At 41.3% G+C, this 22,876-nt stretch overlaps 1 protein-coding gene and 1 pseudogene across 5 annotated transcripts; one reads left to right on the top strand and one right to left on the bottom strand.

Moving 5' to 3' along the window:
- Window positions 1-7,696: 7,696 nt before the first annotated feature.
- LOC136376301 (anaphase-promoting complex subunit 10 pseudogene) lies at window positions 7,697-8,350 on the bottom strand (annotated as a pseudogene).
- A 3,453-nt stretch (window positions 8,351-11,803) lies between these two features.
- Window positions 11,804-21,205, top strand: HNRNPH1 (heterogeneous nuclear ribonucleoprotein H1). Of its 5 annotated transcripts, none has more exons than XM_066344384.1 (14): window positions 11,804-11,952; window positions 12,436-12,564; window positions 14,103-14,258; window positions 14,467-14,610; window positions 16,102-16,240; window positions 17,190-17,368; window positions 17,447-17,518; window positions 17,576-17,709; window positions 17,848-17,983; window positions 18,390-18,449; window positions 18,542-18,601; window positions 19,265-19,357; window positions 19,812-19,861; window positions 20,435-21,205. In XM_066344384.1, exons 2-13 carry the CDS (start codon window positions 12,468-12,470, stop codon window positions 19,859-19,861), a joined length of 1,320 nt encoding a protein of 439 aa, XP_066200481.1. In that variant the 5' UTR covers window positions 11,804-11,952; window positions 12,436-12,467; the 3' UTR covers window positions 20,435-21,205. The 5 variants fall into 5 exon arrangements, with proteins under 5 accessions (XP_066200481.1, XP_066200479.1, XP_066200482.1 ...); XM_066344382.1 differs by having other exon boundaries at window positions 18,542-18,631; XM_066344383.1 differs by having other exon boundaries at window positions 11,843-11,957; window positions 18,542-18,631.
- Window positions 21,206-22,876: the final 1,671 nt, after the last annotated feature.

The raw sequence follows: 22,876 nt of genomic DNA, 5'->3' as shown, positions 1-22,876 counted from the left end.
AGGAGGGGGGGGGTGAGAAGCAAATGGGCGCTTCTCCTATGTGCCCTGGCCGGGAATTGAACCCGGGTCCCCCGCACGCCAGGCCAACACTCTACCGCTGAGCCAACCGTCCAGGGCCAAAACTAAGGACTCTTTTAATCAGACTTTGGGAAAAAGGAAACTTGGGTAAAAAGAAAGTCAAGTTAATTGTCACTAAAGGTTAAAGATTTTTAAATCAAGAGTTCTAACTAGAAAGGAATTGTATGGTTTTATAAGAGAAGGTATAAGGTATGGAAATACTTTTGAAAGAAAAAGGAAAAAGCAAGTTGTTATGAAGGCCAGTTATTTCTGGATAAGAAAGTGCATGAAAGCTGAGGGTTATTTAAATTATAGAAGGTTTCTGCAGGTTGTAGGAGGTTTGTACCAAGAAAAAAGAATTTGAACACTCAGAAAACTGGTTTTCAAGGAATGTTTAATTAGTCATCCTAGCTAACAATCCTCTACTCTCCCCACTTATTGGGATGACTCTTTCCTCCACCCTGACCATCTGGAGCTCAGAAACAGAGAAACAAAACCGACCCCTTGTCCATCAATTCTCTCTCCACCTCTCATCCTGTATCACCCAATCATGGGCTTTTTACTTGTGTGGGACCAACACCTATATATGTCTCCCTACTAATGGGATAGAAACCTGTACCCTACTCTATCTCACCCCAAATATCAACCTAATCCCACCCCATGAGCCTCTTCTAATTCCTAATACACTACCCGTCAATCTAAAGACCAAACGAGCTATACGGGTAATTTCTCTTGTTGTTGCTTTAAGAATTTCTATAAAAGTAGGTCTAGGGGCAGGGGGGCTGGCCACTGCCCTGTCTTATTCCCACTCTCTCTCTCTCTCTGTGAAGCCCAGTGAATTTGTAAACATGGAATCAGTGGTTTCGCACAAACTGTGTGTCTTGACTATTGCCTTTCATTGGTCCACTCACTCTCCTATTTATTTTTCTAACTTTTGAACCCTGCCTCTTACGTTTGTTCACTAGTTTCTTACAGAACCGCATGCAGACCTTCGTTAATCAGGTAATTGGAAAAATCTACCTAACCCTACACACCAACCCTGAAACCTGTCCTCGTGAAACAGAAAAATCTAGAACCCTATAAAAACACCCCTACTCTGAACAATGGTGGAAAATCTTCTTATTTTTGATGCTAGCACCAATTATAGGACCAATCTTAATTTTGTATCTAATTAAAAAAAAATTTTTTTTGTATTTTTCTTAAGTTGGAAATGGGGAGGCAGTCAGACAGACTCCTGTATGCGCCCAGCCGGGATCCACCCAGCATGCCCACCAGGGGGCGATGCTCCGCCCATCTGGGGCACTGCTCTGTTGCAACCAGAGTCACTCCAGCGCCTGAGGCAGAGGCCATAGAACCATCCTCAGTGCCCGGGCCAACTTTGCTCCAATGGAGCCTTGGCTGCGGGAGGGGAAGAGAGAGACAGAGAGGAAGGAGAGGGGGAGGGGTGGAGAAGCAGATGGGTGCTTCTCCTGTGTGCCCTGGCTGGTAATCGAACCCAGGACTCCTGCACGCCAGGCCGATGCTCTACCACTGAGCTAACCAGCCAGGGCCCAATTTTGTATCTAGTTTTTTTTGTTAAACAAGTGATTTTTTAAAATTTTATTTATTCATTTTTAGAGAAGAGAGAGAGACAGAGAGAGAGAGAGAGAGAGAGAGAAGGGGGAGGAGCTGGAAGCATCAACTCCCATATGTGCCTTGACCAGGCAAGCCCAGGGTTTCGAACCGGCGACCTCAGCATTTCCAGGTTGATGCTTTATCCACTGTGCCACCACAGGTCAGGCTGTATCTAATTTTAATGCGTACCCCTTTCTTTATCAAGTTCCTGCAGGCTCAAATGAGAGAAATCTCCAGGATTACCTACAATCAAATGCCTTTATAACCCCTACTCCAACTGCCCCAGGGAGAGGTTCATGAAGGAGACCCCTTATAGGGATAACAGCAGGAAGTAGCTCCTGAAGATGGCCTGAGACAAACCTCCTTCCTGAACTCGATACCCTCTCCTTCCTCCCACCTTTTTTCCTTTTTATCATATCGCAGAGTTGAGAAATGATAGATACATAAATTTACCAGAACTTCCAACTGCCCTTTTGTTGTCCCACCTGGCTGCCTGACCTCCCCCTTACTTTCTGGATAATCACCCCTGTGGCAGAAGAGTTCCAGGAAGCTGGTCAACCTGCCCAAAGGAGGGACATTCTAGAAAGCTGAAATCCTAAAACTGTAAAAGGGAACATACCAGAACTTTTAACTCAGTACCCCCTCAGGCTCTCCCAAATGCTATAAAATTTGCCCCTAGTCTGTAATCGGTGCCCTTCTTTCCCAGAGAAGTGCCCAGCAGGGTTCCTTTCTTCCTTTCAATAAATCCTGTTACTCTGGTCTTTTCAGACTCCCATGGATTCCAACAGGTCCTACAGGATACTTACTATACAAGACCACTCTACCAAGTCCAGTAGACACAGCCACTCTAACTAATACATGAAAGCAAACTTAGGGAAGTAGCCAAGATGTGGAGACAAAGAAACAGGTCCCCATTAAAAGAACAGAAGACATCTCCAGAATAATAACTAAATGAAATGGAGGCAGGCAAACTACCACATAAGGAGATTGAAATAATAGTTATAAGGGTGCTTAAGGAACTTAATGAGAAGTTCAAGGAACTTAGAACTTCAACAGCATGAAAAAGAATATAGCAACCATAAAAAAGAACTAGTGAGAAGTGAAGGATACACTAATTGAAATGAGAATAATTTATAGGAAATCAACAATAGAGTAGGTGAAGTCAAGAATCATTTCAGCAATTTGGAATACAAGGAAGCAAAAAATACCCAGTCACAATATCAAAAAGAAAATCGAATTTAAAAAATGAAGGTAGGGCCCTGGCTGGATAGCTCGGTTAGTTGAAGCATCATTCTCAATTGCAGAGGTTGCCGGTTCAATCCCCAGTCAGGGCACTGGGGGGGGGGAAGAAGGTAGGGTAAGGAACTGCTGGGAAAATTTCAAGCATACCAACATTTGCATCATGGGGGGTGCTGGAAAGAAGAGAGCAAGATATTTAAAAACTATTTGAGGCCTGACCTGTGGTGGCGCAGTGGATAAAGCGTTGACCTGGAAATGCTGAGGTTGCTGGTTCGAAACCCTGGGCTTGCCTGGTCAAGGCACATGTGGGAAGTTGATGCTTCCAGCTCCTCCCCCCTATCTCTCTCTCTCTCCTCTCTAAAATGAATAAAAAAAAAACTATTTGAAAAAATGACAGAAAACTTCCCTAATCTGGTGAAAGAAATTGACATACAAGTCTAGGAAGCACAAAATCCCAAATAAGATGAACCCAAAGAGGCTCATACTAAGAGACATCATAACTAAAATGTGCCAGGTGGACAGGTGGAGGTGAAGGAGGGTGTAGGGGTGATAAATGGTGAAGGACAAAGACTTCACTGGGGGGGGGGTGTCAACACACAATACAGTATACAGAAATGTGTTGTAGGATTGGGCACCTGAAACCTGTATAATTTATTAACTAGTATCACCCCACTAAACTCAATTAAAAATAATTAAAATGTAAAATGTTAAAGACAAAGAGAGACTCTTAAAAGATGCAAGAAAAGCCTGACTAGGCGGTGGCCCAGTGGATAGAGTGTTGGACTGGGATGCAGAAGACCCAGGTTCGAGACCCTGAGGTTGCCAGCTTGAGCGCAGGTTCATCTGGTTTGAGCAAAATCCCACCAGCTTGGACCCAAGGTCTCTGGATTGAGCAAGCGGTTACTCGGTCTGCTGAAGGCCCGTGGTCAAGGCACATATGAGAAAGCAATCAGTGAACAACTATGGTGTCACAACGAAAAACTGATGATTGATGCTTCTCATCTCTCTCTGTCCCTGTCTGTCCCTCTCTCTGACTCTCTCCGTCTCTCTGTAAAAAAAAAAAAAAAGATGCAAGAAAAAAGCAGTTAGTTACCTACAAAGGAACTCCCATAAGACTGTCAGTTGATTTCCTAACAGAAACTTTTCAGGACAGAAGGGAGTGGCAAGAAATATTCAAAGTGATTTAAAGCAGGGACCTATAAGCAAGATTACTCACCAAAGATATCATTTAGAATCAAAGGACATAGCCTGGCTTGTGGTGGCACAGTGGATAAAATGTTGACCTGGAATGCTGAGGTTGCTGGTTTGAAACCTTGGCTTGCTCGGTCAAGGCACATACAAGAAGCAACTACTATGAGTTGATGCCGGGGTCCAGCCCCGGGGGGGAACCAGGGGTCCCACAGGAGGAGACGCGTCGGCGAAATCGAGTGAGAGAGCCGAATTCTTTTCTTTCTCTTTATTCTCTCATCAGCATTTACTGCCAGGCATCTCTGCCAAATGCTAGTATAGCTTCCTTTTTATACACACACACTGAGTTACAATTACATGGTATTAATTATTGCTTCTGTTTCACTATGTTTACATGTTTTCGGATAACAGTTAATTTATATTTATAAATCACAAACCAGGTAGCAAATCATTCAAAGTACAAAATAACTTGAATAGCGATAACAACATTGGTAAAAGCTTTTAAAGTATTAGTACTAATAGTTAACTAACTTTACTGCTGTTGTGAATCAAGGGGCAGAGAGAGATTAGCAGACGAAATTATTAAGGACTAACAATGGACCACCGCTTGCTCAGGTAAATGGCTTTGAGTTTATGCAGTGTCCTACTTTTTCTCACAAGATTCTAAAAGGCTTGCCTCTAAAGAAATTGACATAATATTAAGAGTAGCTTTCACCCAAAGATATACAGAGTGCACTTGCAAGATAGCCTAGTAGCAACATAATTTCAGAAGACATTAATTGTTATTACTTCTATGGATTTCCCTACATTCCTCTCATTATCAAAGAATTTTGGAAAGTATATAAATTTCATAAGAACATCTCATTGAGAAAGCCTAGCAATTGCCTTTAGTCAAAAGACAATTCTCTTAGTAAAACATTCTTTTCTTGCTGACTGCGCTCTCATCCTAAGCCACACAATGGGCCATTCTACTATACCTTACCTAATATACTATTGTCTAGTCAAATATTACTTATTTATTATATTTAAACACTAGTTAAGTTCTAACTCTATTCTTCTCAAAGTGTACCACTATCTGCAGATTAAATAAGCAAGAAGAAAGGAATGTTTCTTTACTCTATCACATGAAAAGGCTAGGGAGGAAAAATGTTGAATTAAGTGAAGGCCGAAAGGTGCTCTGTGCACAGCCACTGCCTCCTACCTATTCAGAAGTCACAATCTATTCTTTCTAACATGATTAAGAGGGAATTCTCCTACAGACTTAACTCTTTACGAGGGATATCATAGCCAGCCTCTTATGTCTATGAGCCCAGCTCAAGGGGCCCACAGGCTTTTCTTTTCTTTACTTTTTTTTTTTTCTCTTTCTGAAGCTGGAAACGGGGAGAGACAGTCAGACAGACTCCCGCATGCGCCCGACCGGGATCCACCCGGCATGCCCACCAGGGGGCGACGCTTTGCCCACCAGGGGGTGATGCTCTGCCCCTCCGGGGCATCGCTCTGCAGCGACCAGAGCCACTCTAGCGCCTGGGGCAGAGGCCAAGGAGCCATCCCCAGCGCCCGGGTCATCTTTGCTCCAATGGAGCCTTGGCTGCGGGAGCGGAAGAGAGAGACAGAGAGGAAGGAGGGGGTGGGGGTGGAGAAGCAAATGGGCGCTTCTCCTGTGTGCCCTGGCCGGGAATCGAACCCGGGTCCCCTGCACGCCAGGCCGATGCTCTACCGCTGAGCCAACCGGCCAGGGCCCCACAGGCTTTTCTGTGGAACTCACACCCTCTGTCTCATTTCCAAAGAAATTACTACGAATCTACAGGGAAAGCACGGTACTATTATTCCTGTGCCATAAATAATAGCACACACCCTGAAAAAGGGGGGATATAAGGCCAGATTAATTCAAAAAGTCAAAGGTGGAAGTATCGTTGTGTCTCTCCTTTGGGTGACTTTGTCAACCCGCAGCCATTGGTCTTCTCTGCTGTGACTTTGTCAATCAGCAGTTTTTGATCTTCTTCTGCTGTGACCTTGTCAGCCAGCAGTTGTTGATTGGCTCCCGACAAGTTGATACTTCCCATTCCTCCTCGCCACTTCTCTCTCTCTCCTATCCCTAAAATCAATAAAATCTAAAAAAAAAATAAAAAAAAAATGAAAAGACATATAAAGAGCTTCCCAGACAGTAAAGAGCTAAAGGAGTTCATCACCACCAAACCAGTATTATAGGAAATGTTAAAGGGTCTTCTTTAAGAAGAAAAAAAAAGTAAAAAGTACAAACAATAAAATGGCAATAAATTTACTACTCACAAAATTTAGGGGATATTTCATACATGCCTATCAACAATTGAATCTAGGAAACAAACAAGTGGAACAAAAAAAAAAATAGACTCATTGATACAGAGAACTTTCTGATGCTTGCCAGATGGGAGGGGATGGGTGAAAAAGGTGAAAGAACTAAGATGTACAAATTTGTTGTTACAGAATAGTCATGTGGATGTAAAGTACAGTATAGAAAATAGCCAATAATATTGTAATAACTATGTGTGGTGTTAGATGTGTACAATACTTATCAAGATGATCACTTAGTAAGTTGTATAAAATCTAATTACTGGGGTGTACACCTGAAACTAATATAATATTCAGTGGTGGGATTCAAATAATTTAACAACTGGTCTCTACCCTAATGACCATTCTAAGTATAAAAAAATTACATACCAAAAGGTAGTTTATTATTTCATGCATTTAATACTTAAATAAGAACAATAAAAGAGGTACACAAAACTAGATTATAAGAAAAGAGTTTTAAAATATTAATGAAAAAAGGTCTGACCAGGCAGTGGCATAGTGGATAGACTGTTGGCCTGGGATGCAGAGGGCCCAGGCTCAAAACTGGCTTGAGCACGAATTTACCAGATTGACTGTGGGGTTGCTGGCTTGAGCATAGGATCATGGACATGACCCCATGGTCGCTGGCTTGAGCCTAAAGGTTTCTGGCTTTGAAGCCCAAGGTCACTGGCTTTAGTCTAAGTTCACTGGCTTGAGCATGTGGTCACTGGCTCAGCTGTAGCTACCCCCTCCCAATCAAGGCACGTAGGAGAAAGCAATCAATGGACAACTAAGGAGCTGCAACAAAAAACTGATATTTCTCATCTCTCCCTTCCTGTCTGTCCCTATCTGTCCCTCTCTCTGTCTCTCTTTTTTAAAAAAATTATTTTTATTTATTCATTTTTATTAAAGATAATATTTATTGATAAAGCATAGGCTTGTTCTCAAACATGCAGTAAATCATGACTCTAATGCATGATCACTATATGAAATAACCACCTGGTTAGTAAAAAGTTATTTGTATCTTAAAATGTTCAGTTCAACTGGTTTTCTCTTGGTATAAGAAAAGTTTTATGATTGGCTTTAAATCCATTTTTAATAATACAAAATATGTGAGCTTTATTATATGTTAAAAATAAAAATGGTATGATCCAAAATTTTTAAAGCTACAACGATTATAATACAGAAATTGTAAAATAACTATAACTGATGCTTTTTCAATAAAGATACCAGGTATAACGTTCACTGCCTAGAGAAAACAAAGACATAGTTAATGACTTCTGTTTCCAGGTCACCTTATTGAACGATACATCATGAAATCAATGGTTGTACATCTAGGAAATTTCCCAATGGAGCTCTCTTCCACTGGTGTATATATTTTAATTTGTCTCATGTGGGTGTCTCTCCCATTTTGGTGATTGGCTAGAACAGCAATCTGTATCATGAATGTGCGAGTTGGCTTCTTATGATTATCAGTTAAGGGAACGTGAATCCAGCCACTTGGTTCCACCAATTCAAGTTGCCGAATTTCTTGAAGGTTGTGGAAATTGTTTCCTACTCTGACTGAGATTTTGCTTGGAGTATAACTTTCATCAGATTTGTAGTCTGCATAAATACATAATGTCTTCACTGTCGTTTTTCTTCTGACTTGGATGTTCACTAAATGAGGCTGGGAGCCATCTGATTGCCAGTAAGTTTCTAGATTGTCATCTCATAATTGATCCACTCCAAATCCTGGTTTGCAAGATGAAAGTGACCAAACAGCTTGTGACCCAATTTCTCGTACTGTTCCGGTCCTTTCCAACTGCTTCGGGTCAGCACCAGGAGGTGTCTTGTTTGGTGTAGTCATTTTAAAAATATTAGCTCACAGACCGTGTTTGCGCAGGTCCGGGTTTTAGGATTCCCTGCAGCTCTGCGACACTCCCACTCAGTTTCTCTGGCCCGGCTTCCCTACCTATTTATTCATTTTTAGAAAAGAGAGATAGTCAGAGATATAAGGGGTGGAGGACCAGGAAGCATCAACTCCCATATGTGCCTTGATCAGGCAAGCCCAGGGTTTCGAACCGGCAACCTCAGTGTTTGAGGTCGAACGCTTTACCCACTGCACACCACAGGTCAGGCTCTGTCTCTCTTACTAAAAAAATAAAATTAATGAAAAAATATTAAGTAATACCTGACAAAAAAAATAAAACTGTTATTTTTTTTAAACTGTTATTTAAGATACTTCCAATGACAGCTTGTCACCCCCTGGTTTTTTGGCACCTTTTCTCTTTACATTATATGTTTATTTACTGAAGTAACAAATGCAAGGGAATTAAAATGTAGTATTTCATCAAAGGTTTGAGTTTTATGAAATGAATAAATATTAAAAGCATAATTCTGTCAAATTTTTTTTTTACCTATGGACAGAATGAACATTAATACAGGTGCTTAGAATATACTGTTGCACCAATGAATGTTAAAAAAGAATAAGGAAAAAAAAAAAGAATAAGGAATGTAAATTTGTGATTTCCACATTGGGCAACTGCCCAGGTGCCCACCTCAGAGAGAACTCTGATTACAAAGTTACATTTTCTTTCTTTTTTAAAAAATTATTTATTTTTATTTATTTATTCATTTTAGAGGAGAGAGAGAGAGAGAGAGAGAGAAGGGGGGAGGAGCAGGAAGCTTCAACTCCCATATATGCCTTGACCAGGCAAGCCCAGGGTTTTGAACCGGTGACCGCAGCATTCCAGGTCGACACTTTATCCACTGCGCCACCACAGGTCAGGCTCCAAAGTTACATTTTAACAACTAGTTTCTGCAAACAAAAAATTAGGTATTGGTTCTGCCAATCTGGTGAGAACTAGCTGAATCCCACCACTGATAATATTGTATGTCAACTGTATTTGAAAAGTAAAAAATAGCTTTGGAGATCTGGCCTGTTGGCTCCGTGGTAGAGTGTTGGCCCAGCATGTGGAAGCCGTGGGTTCTATTTCCAGTCAGGGCACATAGGAGAGGAGACTATCTGCTTCTCCACCCATCTCTGCCCCTTCTCTCTCTCTGTCTCTCTCCCTCTCTCTCCCTTCCCCTCCTGCAGCCATGGTTCAATTGATTGGAGCACTTTGGCCCGGAGAGCTGAGGATGGCTCCCTTCAACCTCTGCCTCAGGTGCTAAAAATAGCTCAGTTACCAGCAAGACAGCACAGCATCGGCCTCAGACTGGGGTTGCCTGGTGGATGCTGATCTGGGCAAATGCAGGAGTCTGTCTCTGTATCCCTCTTTTCTCACTTAAACTTTTTTTTTCTTTGGCCTGGTTGCTCAGTTGGTTAACATTTCCCAACATGCCAAGGTTGTAGGTTGAATCCCCAGTCAGGGCACACAAAGAACCAGTGGATGTACAGATAAGTGGAGCAATGGATCAAAATGTTTCTCTCTCTCTCCCTCTTCCTGTCTCTCTAAAATCAATAAATTAAAAAATATTAAAAAGTAAAAGAATTAAAAAGAAAAAAAGACATACCATCAGGATGACTTGCTGATGTCCTGGAGTGAGAAAAAAAAGTGTTCTTCCAGATTTTGAATCACCCAGACATAGACCTCCTGTCTGGAATACTGGAGAGTCCCACATTTTGATGACTTCAGCAAAAATGCCTTACACATACTCTAAGCCAGGGGTCCCCAAACTACGGCCCCGCGGGCCGCATGCGGCCCTCTGAGGCCATTTATCCGGCCCCCACCGCACTTCCAGAAGGAGCACCTCTTTCATTGGTGGTCAGTGAGAGGAGCATAGTTCCCATTGAAATACTGGTCAGTTTGTTGATTTAAATTTACTTGTTCTTTATTTTAAAAATTGTATTTGTTCCTGTTTTGTTTTGTTTTTTACTTTAAAATAAGATATGTGCAGTGTGCATAGGGATTTGTTCATAGTTTTTTTTTGTTTGTTTGTTTTTTAATTTTTATTTTATTTATTCATTTTAGAGAGGAGAGAGAGGGGGGGGGAGAGAGAGAGAGAGAGAGAGAGAGAGAGAGAGAGAGACAGGGGGGAGGAGCTGGAAGCATCAACTCCCATATGTGCCTTGACCAGGCAAGCCCAGGGTTTCGAACCGGCGACCTCAGCATTTCCAGGTCGATGCTTTATCCACTGCGCCACCACAGGTCAGGCTTTCATAGTTTTTTTTTTTTTTTTTTTATAGTCCGGCCCTCCAATGGTCTGAGGGACAGTGAACTGGCCCCCTGTGTAAAAAGTTTGGGGACCCCTGCTCTAAGCTGTTTGCAGGTGAGGGCTGGCAGCATCATTCATTCTGTCCATTCCATTTGTGCCCCCCAACACAGAGGTTTCTTACAAACAACAGCATTGCTCCCTACTGAAGGCCTGCCAATGCCTTCCCCTGAGCTTGGAGTTAACACCCTTGCCAAGGCCTAAATGGCCTTTCAAGATTAGGCTGTGCCAACTTCTGGGATCCTATCTTGGTGGAGGTCCTCTCCTGTTTTCTCAACCTTGTGAAAACTGACTTGGCCTCCAGACTATGGCATGGATGGGAACATGCTTCCCCAGCATCTTTCTTTCCCTAATCGTGGTACCCCGTGGCAGTGTCGAACATCGCCTTATGTGGTTCATTTGTTAATTGCCTATGTCTGTTTGAGGTGGGGCAGGTAGCCAGGATCAGACAAGGGGAGGCGGTTCTGCTGAAAATCCTGAGCATCGCTATTTCGTGCCATGTGTGCACACAGGGTGATCCTGGGGTTTCACAGAACTCAGGACTTACACCTGGTAAACGAACTTAACCGCATCTACGGCCTATAAGCATTAAGCGGAACCCATTCGGGAAAGAGCCCGGCGCGCCTGCGGATCAGCCCGCGCTCTCCCCTTAGGGCGGGGCCGTGGGGGTCGCAGGGTGAGTTCGTTAGGACAAAAGCGGACAACGGGACCCCGCGCGCGCCGGGGCCCTAGGCCCGTCGGCGGCAAGTAAGGGGAAGTGGAGGCACACTTGCTAGGACAAACTGCAGGCGCCGCGGGGGCGGTTTCGGGCGAGTAGAGTGTACACCGGCGGCTCTGGGGAGAAACAGGGGTACCGAGGGTGGGGAGCTCCTATCATTTCGGTCGGCCAAGAGCGCGATTAATAGGGTGGGGTAGGGGTAGGAAGACAGCCATCTCCGCCCAACCCAGAGCCTGGAACACTCATAAGACCCCAGTAGGAAACCGACTACCGCCATTCCCCTCCCCCACTCTGGCAGGCCAGGCGAGCGAACGGAAGGAATACGCATGCGCAGAAAACTGAATAATAAACCGCCGAAGCTCGATGGTCAATAGTCGCGCCAAAACGCAGGCGCAAAAAAGCCCGAAGGGAGGGAAATTAGGTGGGAGGGGCTGACCACAAACACTTGGGCATAATAACTTGCTGTTGGAAGTGGGCCGGCTCTTCAAAGTACGCAAGCGTCTGAGCTCTGTGTGACGTGACAGGGCGGTGCGGGCGCCAGGTTGCGCTTGCGCAGAGCTTGTTCAAAGGGCCTTATTTAGGTTGCGCAGGCGCTCGCTGGCCATTTCGCTCAGCCACGCTGAAGTCTTGTGGTAAGGTGAGTTTTGTTGCTGGATGTGTGTCGCCCAGTGGGCCCTAAACGTCCTGCTTGTGCGGGGATTGTTTGCTCCAGATCTCTGTAGAGCCTGGGGAGGGGGTCCTTCGGCACGTACGCGCTGCCTCGGTGAGCAGGAATGGCTCGCGGAGCCGTAGCGAGGCCGCTGAGGTTTACAGGCCGCGCCGACTCTATTGTGTGAGATGTCGGAGGAGGCGGAGCGGAAGCGCGGCCGCCATTTCCTCGCCTCCACGCTGGCGCCAGCCCGGGCCTCCTGTGGCTTGGGTCTCTAGTAAATAGTGTCGACAGCGGCTTCGGCGGCCGGCCCGCTGGCTTAAGGGGTTGTTGGAGTTGCCGGGGTTGGAGCTTGCCACGGGCTTGGTTCTTAATGAGGCTCCGCAATTCCGCGGGGTGGTTCGCTAGGGAAGGGCCTTTTAACTTGAACAATTCTTAAGTCTGATCCTCGTCTCCTTTTTTTCAGTCTGTTTCGAGGCCAGGACCCACTCAGAGACGATGATGTTGGGCACAGAAGGCGGAGAGGGATTCGTGGTGAAGGTCCGGGGCTTGCCCTGGTCTTGTTCGGCAGACGAAGTGCAGCGTTTTTTTTCTGGTGAGTTTGAAGCGGAGGCGGGAGTTCTTGGTAAAGGCTGCAGGGCGGGCGCGGAGGCGGCCGGTCGGGGGGTGCCCCGCGCCCGGGCTCGGGGCGGCAGCTGTGCCCGCCCTCCCGGCCGTTCTTACGAAATGGAAACTGCGAAGCCCCGCCCTCTGACTTCCGGGCCCTTTCGGAGGACTGCAGCCTCGCCCACGGATTTTTTCTTCTCTTACTCTGGAGCGCTATTCTTTGTGTGCATGTTTTCGAAAGGGTAAATTGGGTTTCCGATTTAAATCTTAATAAAATTGCCCAGTGGTTGTGCAAACAATAGTAATACTTTAGAATTTTGGAACTACGTCAAGTCCTTTAAAAGGGTATTTTGATTGTAGAGTTGAGTTAAATTACTGTTTTTTAAATTTCAGTTTTCCTAATCAACATTCGGTAATTTTTTGTGTGTGTGACAGAGGGACAGGGAGAGATAGAAGCATCAATTCTTCGTTGTGGCAACTGACTGGCACCTTAGTTGTTCATTGATTGCTTCTCATGTGCCTTGAGGGGGGGGGCTACAGCAGACGGAGTAACTAACCCCTTGCTCAAGCCAGCGACCTTAGGTCCAAGCTGGTGAGCTTTTTGCTCAAACCAGATGAGCCCGCACTCAAGCTGGCGACCTCGGAACCTGGGTCTTCGCCTCCCAGTCCGACGCTCTATCCTCAGCGCCACCGCCTGGTCAGGCAACTTTCGGTAATGCTTATTCATTTAGTTCTTGATCTGGCTCACTTTTACAGTTGAGGACACAAGTCTAGGCAAGTTTACTTACTTTCCTTTTAGCTTTTTCCCCAACTGTGTAGGTTCCCTGAATAATTTATGGTAAATATCCGTTTGTGTTAGTGCAAGAGTAGACTAATAAAAGTTGATTTGGAAGAAATTTACAAGTTTTGGAAGGACACTTTAGTATTTACTTACTGTCTGGATTTAGTGTTGGTAACGGGAAACGACCTGTAAAACAAGAACCAAGTACAAAGGAAGCCACCTTGCATGGGCAAGACTGGGTTTAGCTTCAGCTGTGCAACTTGGAGCATTTTAGCTTTGAAACGTTGATTCCTTTTCAGGTGAGTATTGGCTCAGCAGTTTGGATTGTAATGTTACTGCTAGTAAAGTAAAATGATCTAGGGTTTCAGAACAAAACTTAAAACTAAGTATAAGTATATTCAGAGAAGAGGTCCAGACTTAATTTACTGAAGGTTACAAATGGTAATGGAGACACTTGAGTAGTGAGAACTTGGAGATTTTTGTTACTAAACTTTTTCGTAGCAAAAAAACACTTTTGAGTGTTGTATTTTATTGATGGATTAGAAATATATCTAGGGAATAAAGTTTACTCTGGAAGGGATAACTGCTTAATTACCACAAAGAGACTAGAACTTGGTAATATCTTGATCATTTTAGGCTTCACATGTGACTGACATTGTATTGGGGCATGAATAGGCTTTTCAATTGTGTCACCCAGTGGTGGTTTTAAGTTTTAAATTTTGTATTAACGGTTGTTTTCTTTACAGACTGCAAAATCCAAAATGGGGCTCAAGGTATTCGATTCATCTACACCAGAGAAGGCAGACCGAGTGGCGAGGCTTTTGTTGAACTTGAATCGGAAGATGAAGTCAAATTGGCCCTGAAAAAAGACAGAGAAACTATGGGACACAGATATGTTGAAGGTTTGATTTATGTTGCCCTAGTAACAGAAAATAAACATTAAACAGAGAGATCTATCTTACGCCTTCTGAATTTTAGGTATTTAACCGCATGGAAATGGTCACCTAAGGGAGTTTGTGGCAGCTCTTCCTAGATTATCTAAAGACCCAGGAAGTCTGAACTTCATTCTCTGACTTTCCAAAATTGACTAATTCTAAGCACCTCTTTCAGTATTCAAGTCAAACAACGTTGAAATGGATTGGGTGTTGAAGCATACTGGTCCAAATAGTCCTGACACGGCCAATGATGGCTTTGTACGGCTTAGAGGACTCCCCTTTGGATGTAGCAAGGAAGAGATTGTTCAGTTCTTCTCAGGTATGTAGTCGTGTTTGTTGCTGAGCAGTGAGTATTGGCTAGTTTTTGGCAACGTGATTCAATAGACCTTAAAGTTGAGTAGCTTAGATGATTAAACAGGTTGTGAGTATATATGCAAGTCAATTAATTCATGTTTTCTTCCCGGTGACCTTCAAATAATTTATGCCCATCTTAATGGTGGTAATTAAGTACTTCCAAAATGCTAACTTTGCTTATATTTAGTATTGTAGTTCAGAGTAGATCTTTGAGGATTGTCCTCAACAATTTTAACAACTTTCCTTTTAATGCTGTTCAGCAAAGTACTTCAAGTTAAAGGTAAGATCCCTTAATACTAGATTAGTATGAGTTAGGTGGTTGTAATTTATGGCAGGTGTCTTACTGTAAGACACATTGGGTCCTGGGACCAGAAATGTGTCATCAATCTAATTCTCATTACGAAAAAAACTGAAGGCAGCAGCTGGTTTAGCCAGGGAATTCTAAATTTGCCTAAAGTCAAAGAATAGATTAGGTTAAATGTATCTGAAATACAGAAAGTGTTTTAAAGTTGTTCTGGGCCTAAAATATTTGAATGTTTTATGCTGAAGAGCTGATCAAATTGCATGTTTAGTAGAATGTTGCATCATTTATCTTACGTACTATTACTTGATACTCATGATAAACTGGAATAAAGAACAAGAAATCCTTTCATGGTGTAGAGTAGTATTAAAATTCTGACTTAGATATGTATCAAGTTACTGATATTTTGCCTGAATTTTTTAAATCAAGTCTATTTTGATTGTTGTTGTCTAAAATTGGTGAGAATTTAATGCTATCTGTCAACGTTAAATATGAACATAATTTCATATCTTCTAGGAAAGTGCTTTAAAGCCCTTTTTGTAAGCTTGGGAATGTATCCACGGAAAGGATTTTTCATAGACGGAATTTCCAGAAGTGAATCATACTACTGTTAGAGCATAAGAGTGCATGATTGTACTGTCTAGATCAGTTGTTTGTTGAAAGTTTAGATTGTATGTTTGTTGATGATATACATAAATAATGTTTTAATTTGTGTATAAAATGTTTTAAAATGTGTAAATTTTTTAAACTTGAAGTTCCACTAACTTAAAACATTTAATTATAAAGTGAGGTAAAGGAGTTTATTGAATTTAGTAAAACTGTTGTATTTTAATGCTTGAAACTCTTTATTAAATTCTTGTATAATTTTTAACATTAAGTTAAATATATAAGTGTTTGTAATTGTTGAATTCTTAGTGCATCCTGTGTTCAAGTTTTTTCTTAAATACTGTGCCGTGGGGTGTGTTAAGAATTGTTACACTTAGTAATAACGGAACTTCATATTACTACAATGCATTTTTAAAGAGTACTTGTTGAAAGCATACCGTTCACCTAAAGTTAAAATTCTGGTTTATTTAAAGCTATAAGAAGAATCATTTCTGGGCTTGTGATGTTAATATTGCCCCCCTACTGGGGTTATTTGTCCTTGGGTTGAAGGGTTGGAAATCGTGCCAAATGGGATAACATTGCCGGTGGACTTCCAGGGGAGGAGTACGGGGGAGGCCTTCGTGCAGTTTGCTTCACAGGAAATAGCTGAAAAGGCTCTAAAGAAACACAAGGAAAGAATAGGGCACAGGTGGGGATGGTTGGTTGGTTGGATTTGTCACTTTTCTTATGGTAAACAATTAAATCCATATTCTCTCTGCTTAGAAGGAAGAATTGTATTTCCTAGTTCCATTTATTTGATGTTTGGCCACAATTTTCAAACTTTACCTGAGTCCAAGTCCATAATGCATTCAGATTAAATTTTAGGTTTTATAATTATACTTAATTTGGTCTACTTTACAATTTTGTGAGATTCCTACTTAACCCCAATCAATTTGAGTTGAGAGACTATGGTTTTAAAAAAAGTAATGCAAACCTGGCTTTAGCTGTAATAACACCCACATAGTAAATTAATATTATTACCATAAGAAAAGGTGATACTTTCTGATCTTGTTTTTAAAGTTGAAATGCAACAAACTTTCTTGCTGTATAAATATTCTGCATATATATTAATAAGCATAGCTTTCAAGAAATTGTCACAAAAGGTTTTATTCTCTTTGCTTGTGACTATTTTTCATTGAAGCATGCGCTTACCTATGCTGATTCCTACTAAAAGCATAGGCTCTGGGGTATTTGTTGGCGAAAGGAAATGTGTAGTGTGGGCTAGACTGTTGGTGGAGGCTAGCTTTTTAGCCCACTTGCTATACATGCTGCCAAAGGATTTAAGACATGAAATGTTGAAAGTTGAGTGGAATTTTTTTCCCTCCTAAAATATTTATTTACAGTACTCCTCTCCACCCCTAAGGGTGGGCTTCTCTGCCTTAGAGGAGTAAGTTTTCTGTAAAGTTTACATGAAATAATCTTATAATTGAGTGAATTTCTGGTCATTGCCTATACAAATATAAGAAATCTGGCTTTAAATATTAGTCAGTTTCATGGCTATGACTACATTGTTTTCTTGTGTAACTAAATAGCTGTATGGCATGAGCTAATGTTTTCTCTCCCCTCCCCATTCCTTTCCCTCATGAACACTGCTTTAGGTATATCGAAATCTTTAAGAGCAGTCGAGCTGAAGTAAGGACTCACTATGATCCACCACGAAAGCTTATGGCCATGCAGCGTCCAGGTCCCTATGACAGACCTGGGGCTGGCAGAGGGTATAACAGCATTGGCAGGGGAGCTGGCTTTGAAAGGATGAGGCGTGGTGCTTATGGTGGAGGTACGTGAGAATATGCAGGTGTCAGGAGGGTGTTTTTTTCATGGTTTCATTTGATTGATTGTACTTTTTGTCTTTCAGGTTATGGAGGCTATGATGATTATAATGGCTATAATGATGGCTATGGTTTTGGGTCAGATAGATTTGGAAGAGGTAAGGTAAGAATTGAATTTCTCAACCTGAAGGATACTTACCTGCTTTTTCATGTAGACCTCAATTATTGTTTTTCAGGAATGTCTGATCACAGATATGGGGATGGTGGCTCTACTTTCCAGAGCACAACGGGACATTGTGTACACATGCGGGGATTACCTTACAGAGCTACTGAGAATGACATTTATAATGTAAGTGTAAGGTAAATTCAAAAGTCAACTCTTTCCAGTTTAGCAGTAAAACTGGGTTTTTACTCTGCTTAACTGAAACTGATAGTTTTTTCTAACATTAGAAAGTTGACTTGATTCTTTGAAATACCTTGTATTTAGTTTTTTTCACCACTCAACCCTGTGAGAGTACATATTGAAATTGGTCCTGATGGCAGAGTAACTGGTGAAGCAGATGTCGAGTTTGCAACTCACGAAGATGCTGTGGCAGCTATGTCAAAAGACAAAGCAAATATGCGTGAGTATGATTAAGTATCTTGACCAGGTGGGTTGTGTGACTGACATTTATGGTAGAGTAATAGTAAGGATGTAGGAGAATTTGCTGATGATAGTTTTTTTTTTTTAGCTTTGGCGGGGATATGTTAAAATTTTTGTGAGCTGTTAAAATTAGTGTTACTGAAAAAGGGATTTGTGATATGAATATTGACTTGAAGTATATCCTTAATAAACAAAGCAATTTAGGTGAATATTTAAAACAAAAGGCTAGTGTTGGAAAGCTGTTTATAGTAAATCACCTGAGAGAAGCACCCACAATTTTTTTAACCAGAAAAGTATTTGAAGTTTACATCTTATTTAAGAACTTAGTGCTTATCTTTTCTTCTTTCACCAACAAACATTTTCAAACTTTTTTTCTCTCATTGCAGAACACAGATATGTAGAACTCTTCTTGAATTCTACAGCAGGAGCAAGCGGTGGTGCTTACGGTAGCCAAATACTAGGAGGCATGGGTTTGTGTAAATATCACTTTAGTGTCTTTTTTTAAAGCTAACCTTTTATGCCTTTTCTCTCATTTCAGAACACAGATATGTAGAACTCTTCTTGAATTCTACAGCAGGAGCAAGCGGTGGTGCTTATGGTAGCCAAATGATGGGAGGCATGGGCTTGTGTAAATATCGTTAGTTTTTTTAAAAACCAAAACATTTATATCTGTATAAGTCTGTATATTATATGTTATTTAATTTATATTTAGTGAGTTTAGCATAATTAAGTTAGGCAAAGAAGTTTTAATTTGAATTTTGTGTCTGCCTTATTAAATCCTTGAGTTACATAAAACTAAGAATAGATAACTAGTTCGTTTTAAGTACTTTTGGGGGAGGGCATTACAGAAAGAAACTAGAATTGTCTATAAAGTATAAATCTGAAATGAATAATTTAATAAAAGGAAAGAATCAAAATAAGTTTTTGGGCACAGTTGGGCATAATTAGGTGTTCAGTGATACCTGTGTATTGACATAACCTTAGTGTGTCAAGTTATGGGGAAAACCCCACTATAAAGGTTTCTCAAAGTGCTTCTATAGAGTCATGTGGATTTAGTCCTGCTGATGTGTATACCGTTGGCTAACTGGTTTATAAATGCTCAAATGATGGATAGAAAGGTAGTCTGTTCATAGAAAATAGGCAAAGTGTTACAGTACTGTAAGATAAAGACTCAAAATTATAGATTTAGAATTGCAAGCCCGGTACCATAGGTACCACACTGTGTAGGGAACAAGGTTCTAATGTTCTCTTAACTTAACAGCAAACCAGTCCAGTTACGGTGGCCCAGCCAGCCAGCAGCTGAGTGGCGGTTATGGTGGCGGCTATGGTGGCCAGAGCAGCATGAGCGGATATGGTAAGTTTTTTTTATATATATATATGTTTAGAGTAAGTTTTGGGTAGGTTTCTTTAGTCGGGGGAATATGCAGGCTCCTTTTTTTGTGAAATTAGGTTATTAAATGTATGCTTTTGATACTACTGTAACTTATTTTTAGTAGCTTAATTTTCAGAACCAATCACTGGGGGGGGGTAGTGTTTAAAAATTAAATGTGCAACTAAGAATAATGTTGAGCCAGAAAACATCTGCCTCTATTTATTGAAATAGTAAATAATTAAATAGCTCACGTTTTATATTTTGGTTAGCATTAGATTTGTTTTATATGGAGGTAGAATTTACAATAGTAAAATGGTGGTTGGGTTCAGGACTGTATTTATTAGTTAAGCTAGGATTGGTTTTATTTTTTTCAATGGTCTAAAGAATGGTGATTTTGGTATTATATATAGTCTTACCCTACAAAATCCTTTTGCAGACCAAGTTTTACAGGAAAACTCCAGTGATTTTCAATCAAACATTGCATAGGTAAATATTTTCTAAAAAAATATAACTTAAATTCCCAATAGCAAATACTTAACATGTTGTGCTAATATTTTTATAGCAGTCAATGGGTCTGACTTAACTCCATGGAGGCTGCCATTTGGGCACAGTCCCACTTTGTTTTCTCACTTTCTGCCCACCATGAATAGGAAAAGCAAGAGACTGCCCCTGTGCTCCCTATTCATACATGCCATTCAATGGACACATTGTGAATGTTTATGGTAAATTATTTTTATAAATGCCTTGTTTTAGTTTTAAAAATGTAAATTTTGCAATTTTTGAAAAACACTAGTTTTCCTTTAAACTTAATTTTCCATGTTGATCCTGAAGCATCCGCTTAAATGGTAGCACAAGAGTCTGGCAAGTTGGTACTGCAGAGAAAAGGTGTTAATTGAGACTTGTTTGTTTGGAGTCGGGAGCCCCCTTTCCCAAACATGCTTCTCGCAACCTGGACAGCAGCCATTTGTACTCGTATACTTTTTAAACTTTTCCTGGAATGCTATATTTTACTTGACTGATCCTGATACTTCTACTGACTTGTTAATGATCTCTTTGCAGGAAGCCAAGGAGCAGTGAACAGCAGCTACTACAGTAGTGGAGGCCGTGCATCTATGGGAGTGAACGGAATGGGAGGGATGTCTAGCATGTCCAGTATGAGTGGTGGATGGGGAATGTGATTGATCCTTATCACTGATTCTTGGTCAACATTATTTTAAAAAAAAAACAAGTTTAACAGTTTTGCAATAGCAGCTTGTGATTATGCTTACTCAAAGTGGAAATCAGGATGTTTTAAAGACCTAAGGTTCAGTATTTTTGAACAGAAATAGTCATCTAGGATGTAACAACTAAGTTGAGTAAACTATTCACTGTTAAACAATTTTTAGCTTTTCTCAAGTTAGTTCTATTGTAGGATGTACTTAAGCAGTAAGTATATTTAGGTTAAAGCAGTTGAATTATGTTAAATGTTGCTCTTATACCGCATTATATTGAACACTGTTTGGAAGCATGTTGAAAGACATGCTTTTTTCTTTTTTTTGTAAAACTCATTGTAGGAGCTGTGTCTACAATTAAAAGTGAAACATTTGGCATGTTTGTTAATTCTAGTTTTGTTTAATTTTTAAGGCATGTAAGTTTAAGCCCCCCCCCTTTTTTTTTTTTAGTTTAGGGGGGGAAATTTGAGACGCAATACCAGTACTTTAGGATTTTGGTCTTGGTGTTTGTATGAAATTCCGAGGCCTTGATTTACATCTTTCATTGTATTGTGATTTCCTTTTAGGTGTATTGCGCTAAGTGAAACTTGTCAAATAAATCTTCCTTTTAAAAACTGCACTTTGTCTTGTCTGTGCTTCAGTGTCATGTGGACTGTTTCTTGGTGCTCTATTCCTGCCTGGGGCGTAGGTGACAGTCTCCCATATCTCTGGCTGTGGCAGAGAGGCTCAACAGTTGAGGCTGTTGTGTAGATGTCTTCAGACTTCCCTCCAATACAGCTGAAGGTAATCTAGCTTTGGGGCCCTTGTGGAAGCATTGTGTTTGGCCTGGCTGCACAGATTGCTCTGTCTTGCCTTTGACTTGCCTAAGTACTTGCACAAAGCAGAGGCATAGGTTTTCACACTGCATGCTGCATGTCCGCAGACGCCTTCAGGCTTGGCTATAAAAAGGAAGTGCTTACAAGCAAAAAGGTTGTCTGGAGCCACCCTCCCCAATTAGATGGCATCTTTGTGTTAAGTATCTTCTAGGAGCTAGCTCAGGGGTCTCAAACTCAACTCAGCACGTGGGCCGCAGAGCAAGATCACAGCCGTTTGGCGGGCCGCACTAGGTCTACAAAAGGCAACTGTTACGCAACACTTCTCACTGCAGTTGAAAACAAAAAAAAATCAGTACAAGCACAATCGTACATGCAGTTTACTCAGTGTCACAAAACGACCAGAAACTAGTTCGCATCACAACTGCTGTTAACTAAGCTAATGTCTAGCTAGGATGCTAGAGAAATGAAAAATACAAGTAGGCCCCTAGGCTTACTTAATTTTATCCAAAATATTTTGAACTTCGTGGATCAGTCTGCGGGCCGCACAAAATTGTTCGGCGGGCCGCGAGTTTGAGACCCCTGAGCTAGCTCATGGAAGGCTTTCATGTTGTTTCAGTCTTTGTTTTTGCCCGATTCTGAAATATCCAAGACCACATAAGAGCAAAATTTCTTAAAAAGCTCCTGAGGTAGAATATAAAGTATTTATGGAAGTCAAAATGACTGGTTTAAATCATTAATAGAAATCTGGTACATTCGAGTTCAAATTTGAAATTTGCTAGAAAATACTCGAGCATAGGAAGTTAGAAAGTCCCAGAAATCGCTTTAAGTAGATAAACGGGAACTACCACCCATTTCTCCATCCCTTTATACAAGTGATTTTCTACTTTCATGGCATAAAAACTACTAAAAAATCCTATGGCACACCAAGACTACATAGGTTGATCTGACAAAAGGGAGGTATAATTTTGATTTGCAAAAAAATAGCCATTTTTGCTCCAAAATGACTTTAAAAATGATTGCCTAAGGATTTCTGGTACCAAGAATTAAAGAGATTGCTTTCACATGTCTTGATTGGGGTTGGGGGACTCCAGCTAAGTGACCTTGGGGTCATGTCTGATCCCCATGCTCAAGCCAGAGATCTCAGGGTTTTGAACCTGGGTCCTCTCTCCCAGGCCCACATTCTACCCAGTGTGTCCCACATGAGATCCAACTTTATATGACATGACTAACATGGTTTGAGATGGGACATTCAACACCAAAACGCCTACTGTGTTGGCTGCATTTATTTGACTAGCTTTGGAAAAAGAGGTCAATACCCTCTGACTTAAGAGGTATTGCATGCTATAAAAATCTTGCAACACTGGTTGAAAAAAATGCTCTAGACTCATCAGTTGTCCAACTGTCGATACAAGCTTCTACTATTTGGAAGCTGGTGTGTTCACATCTTGCTGTGACTGAAGGTTTTCTTTGTTCCC

The sequence above is a fragment of the Saccopteryx leptura genome, chromosome 6 (genome assembly GCF_036850995.1).
Source record: "Saccopteryx leptura isolate mSacLep1 chromosome 6, mSacLep1_pri_phased_curated, whole genome shotgun sequence".
NCBI classification, from domain to species: Eukaryota; Metazoa; Chordata; class Mammalia; order Chiroptera; family Emballonuridae; genus Saccopteryx; species Saccopteryx leptura.
The sequence above is the reverse complement of the archived record's forward strand: the minus strand, read 5'-3'. Positions and strand labels throughout refer to the sequence as shown.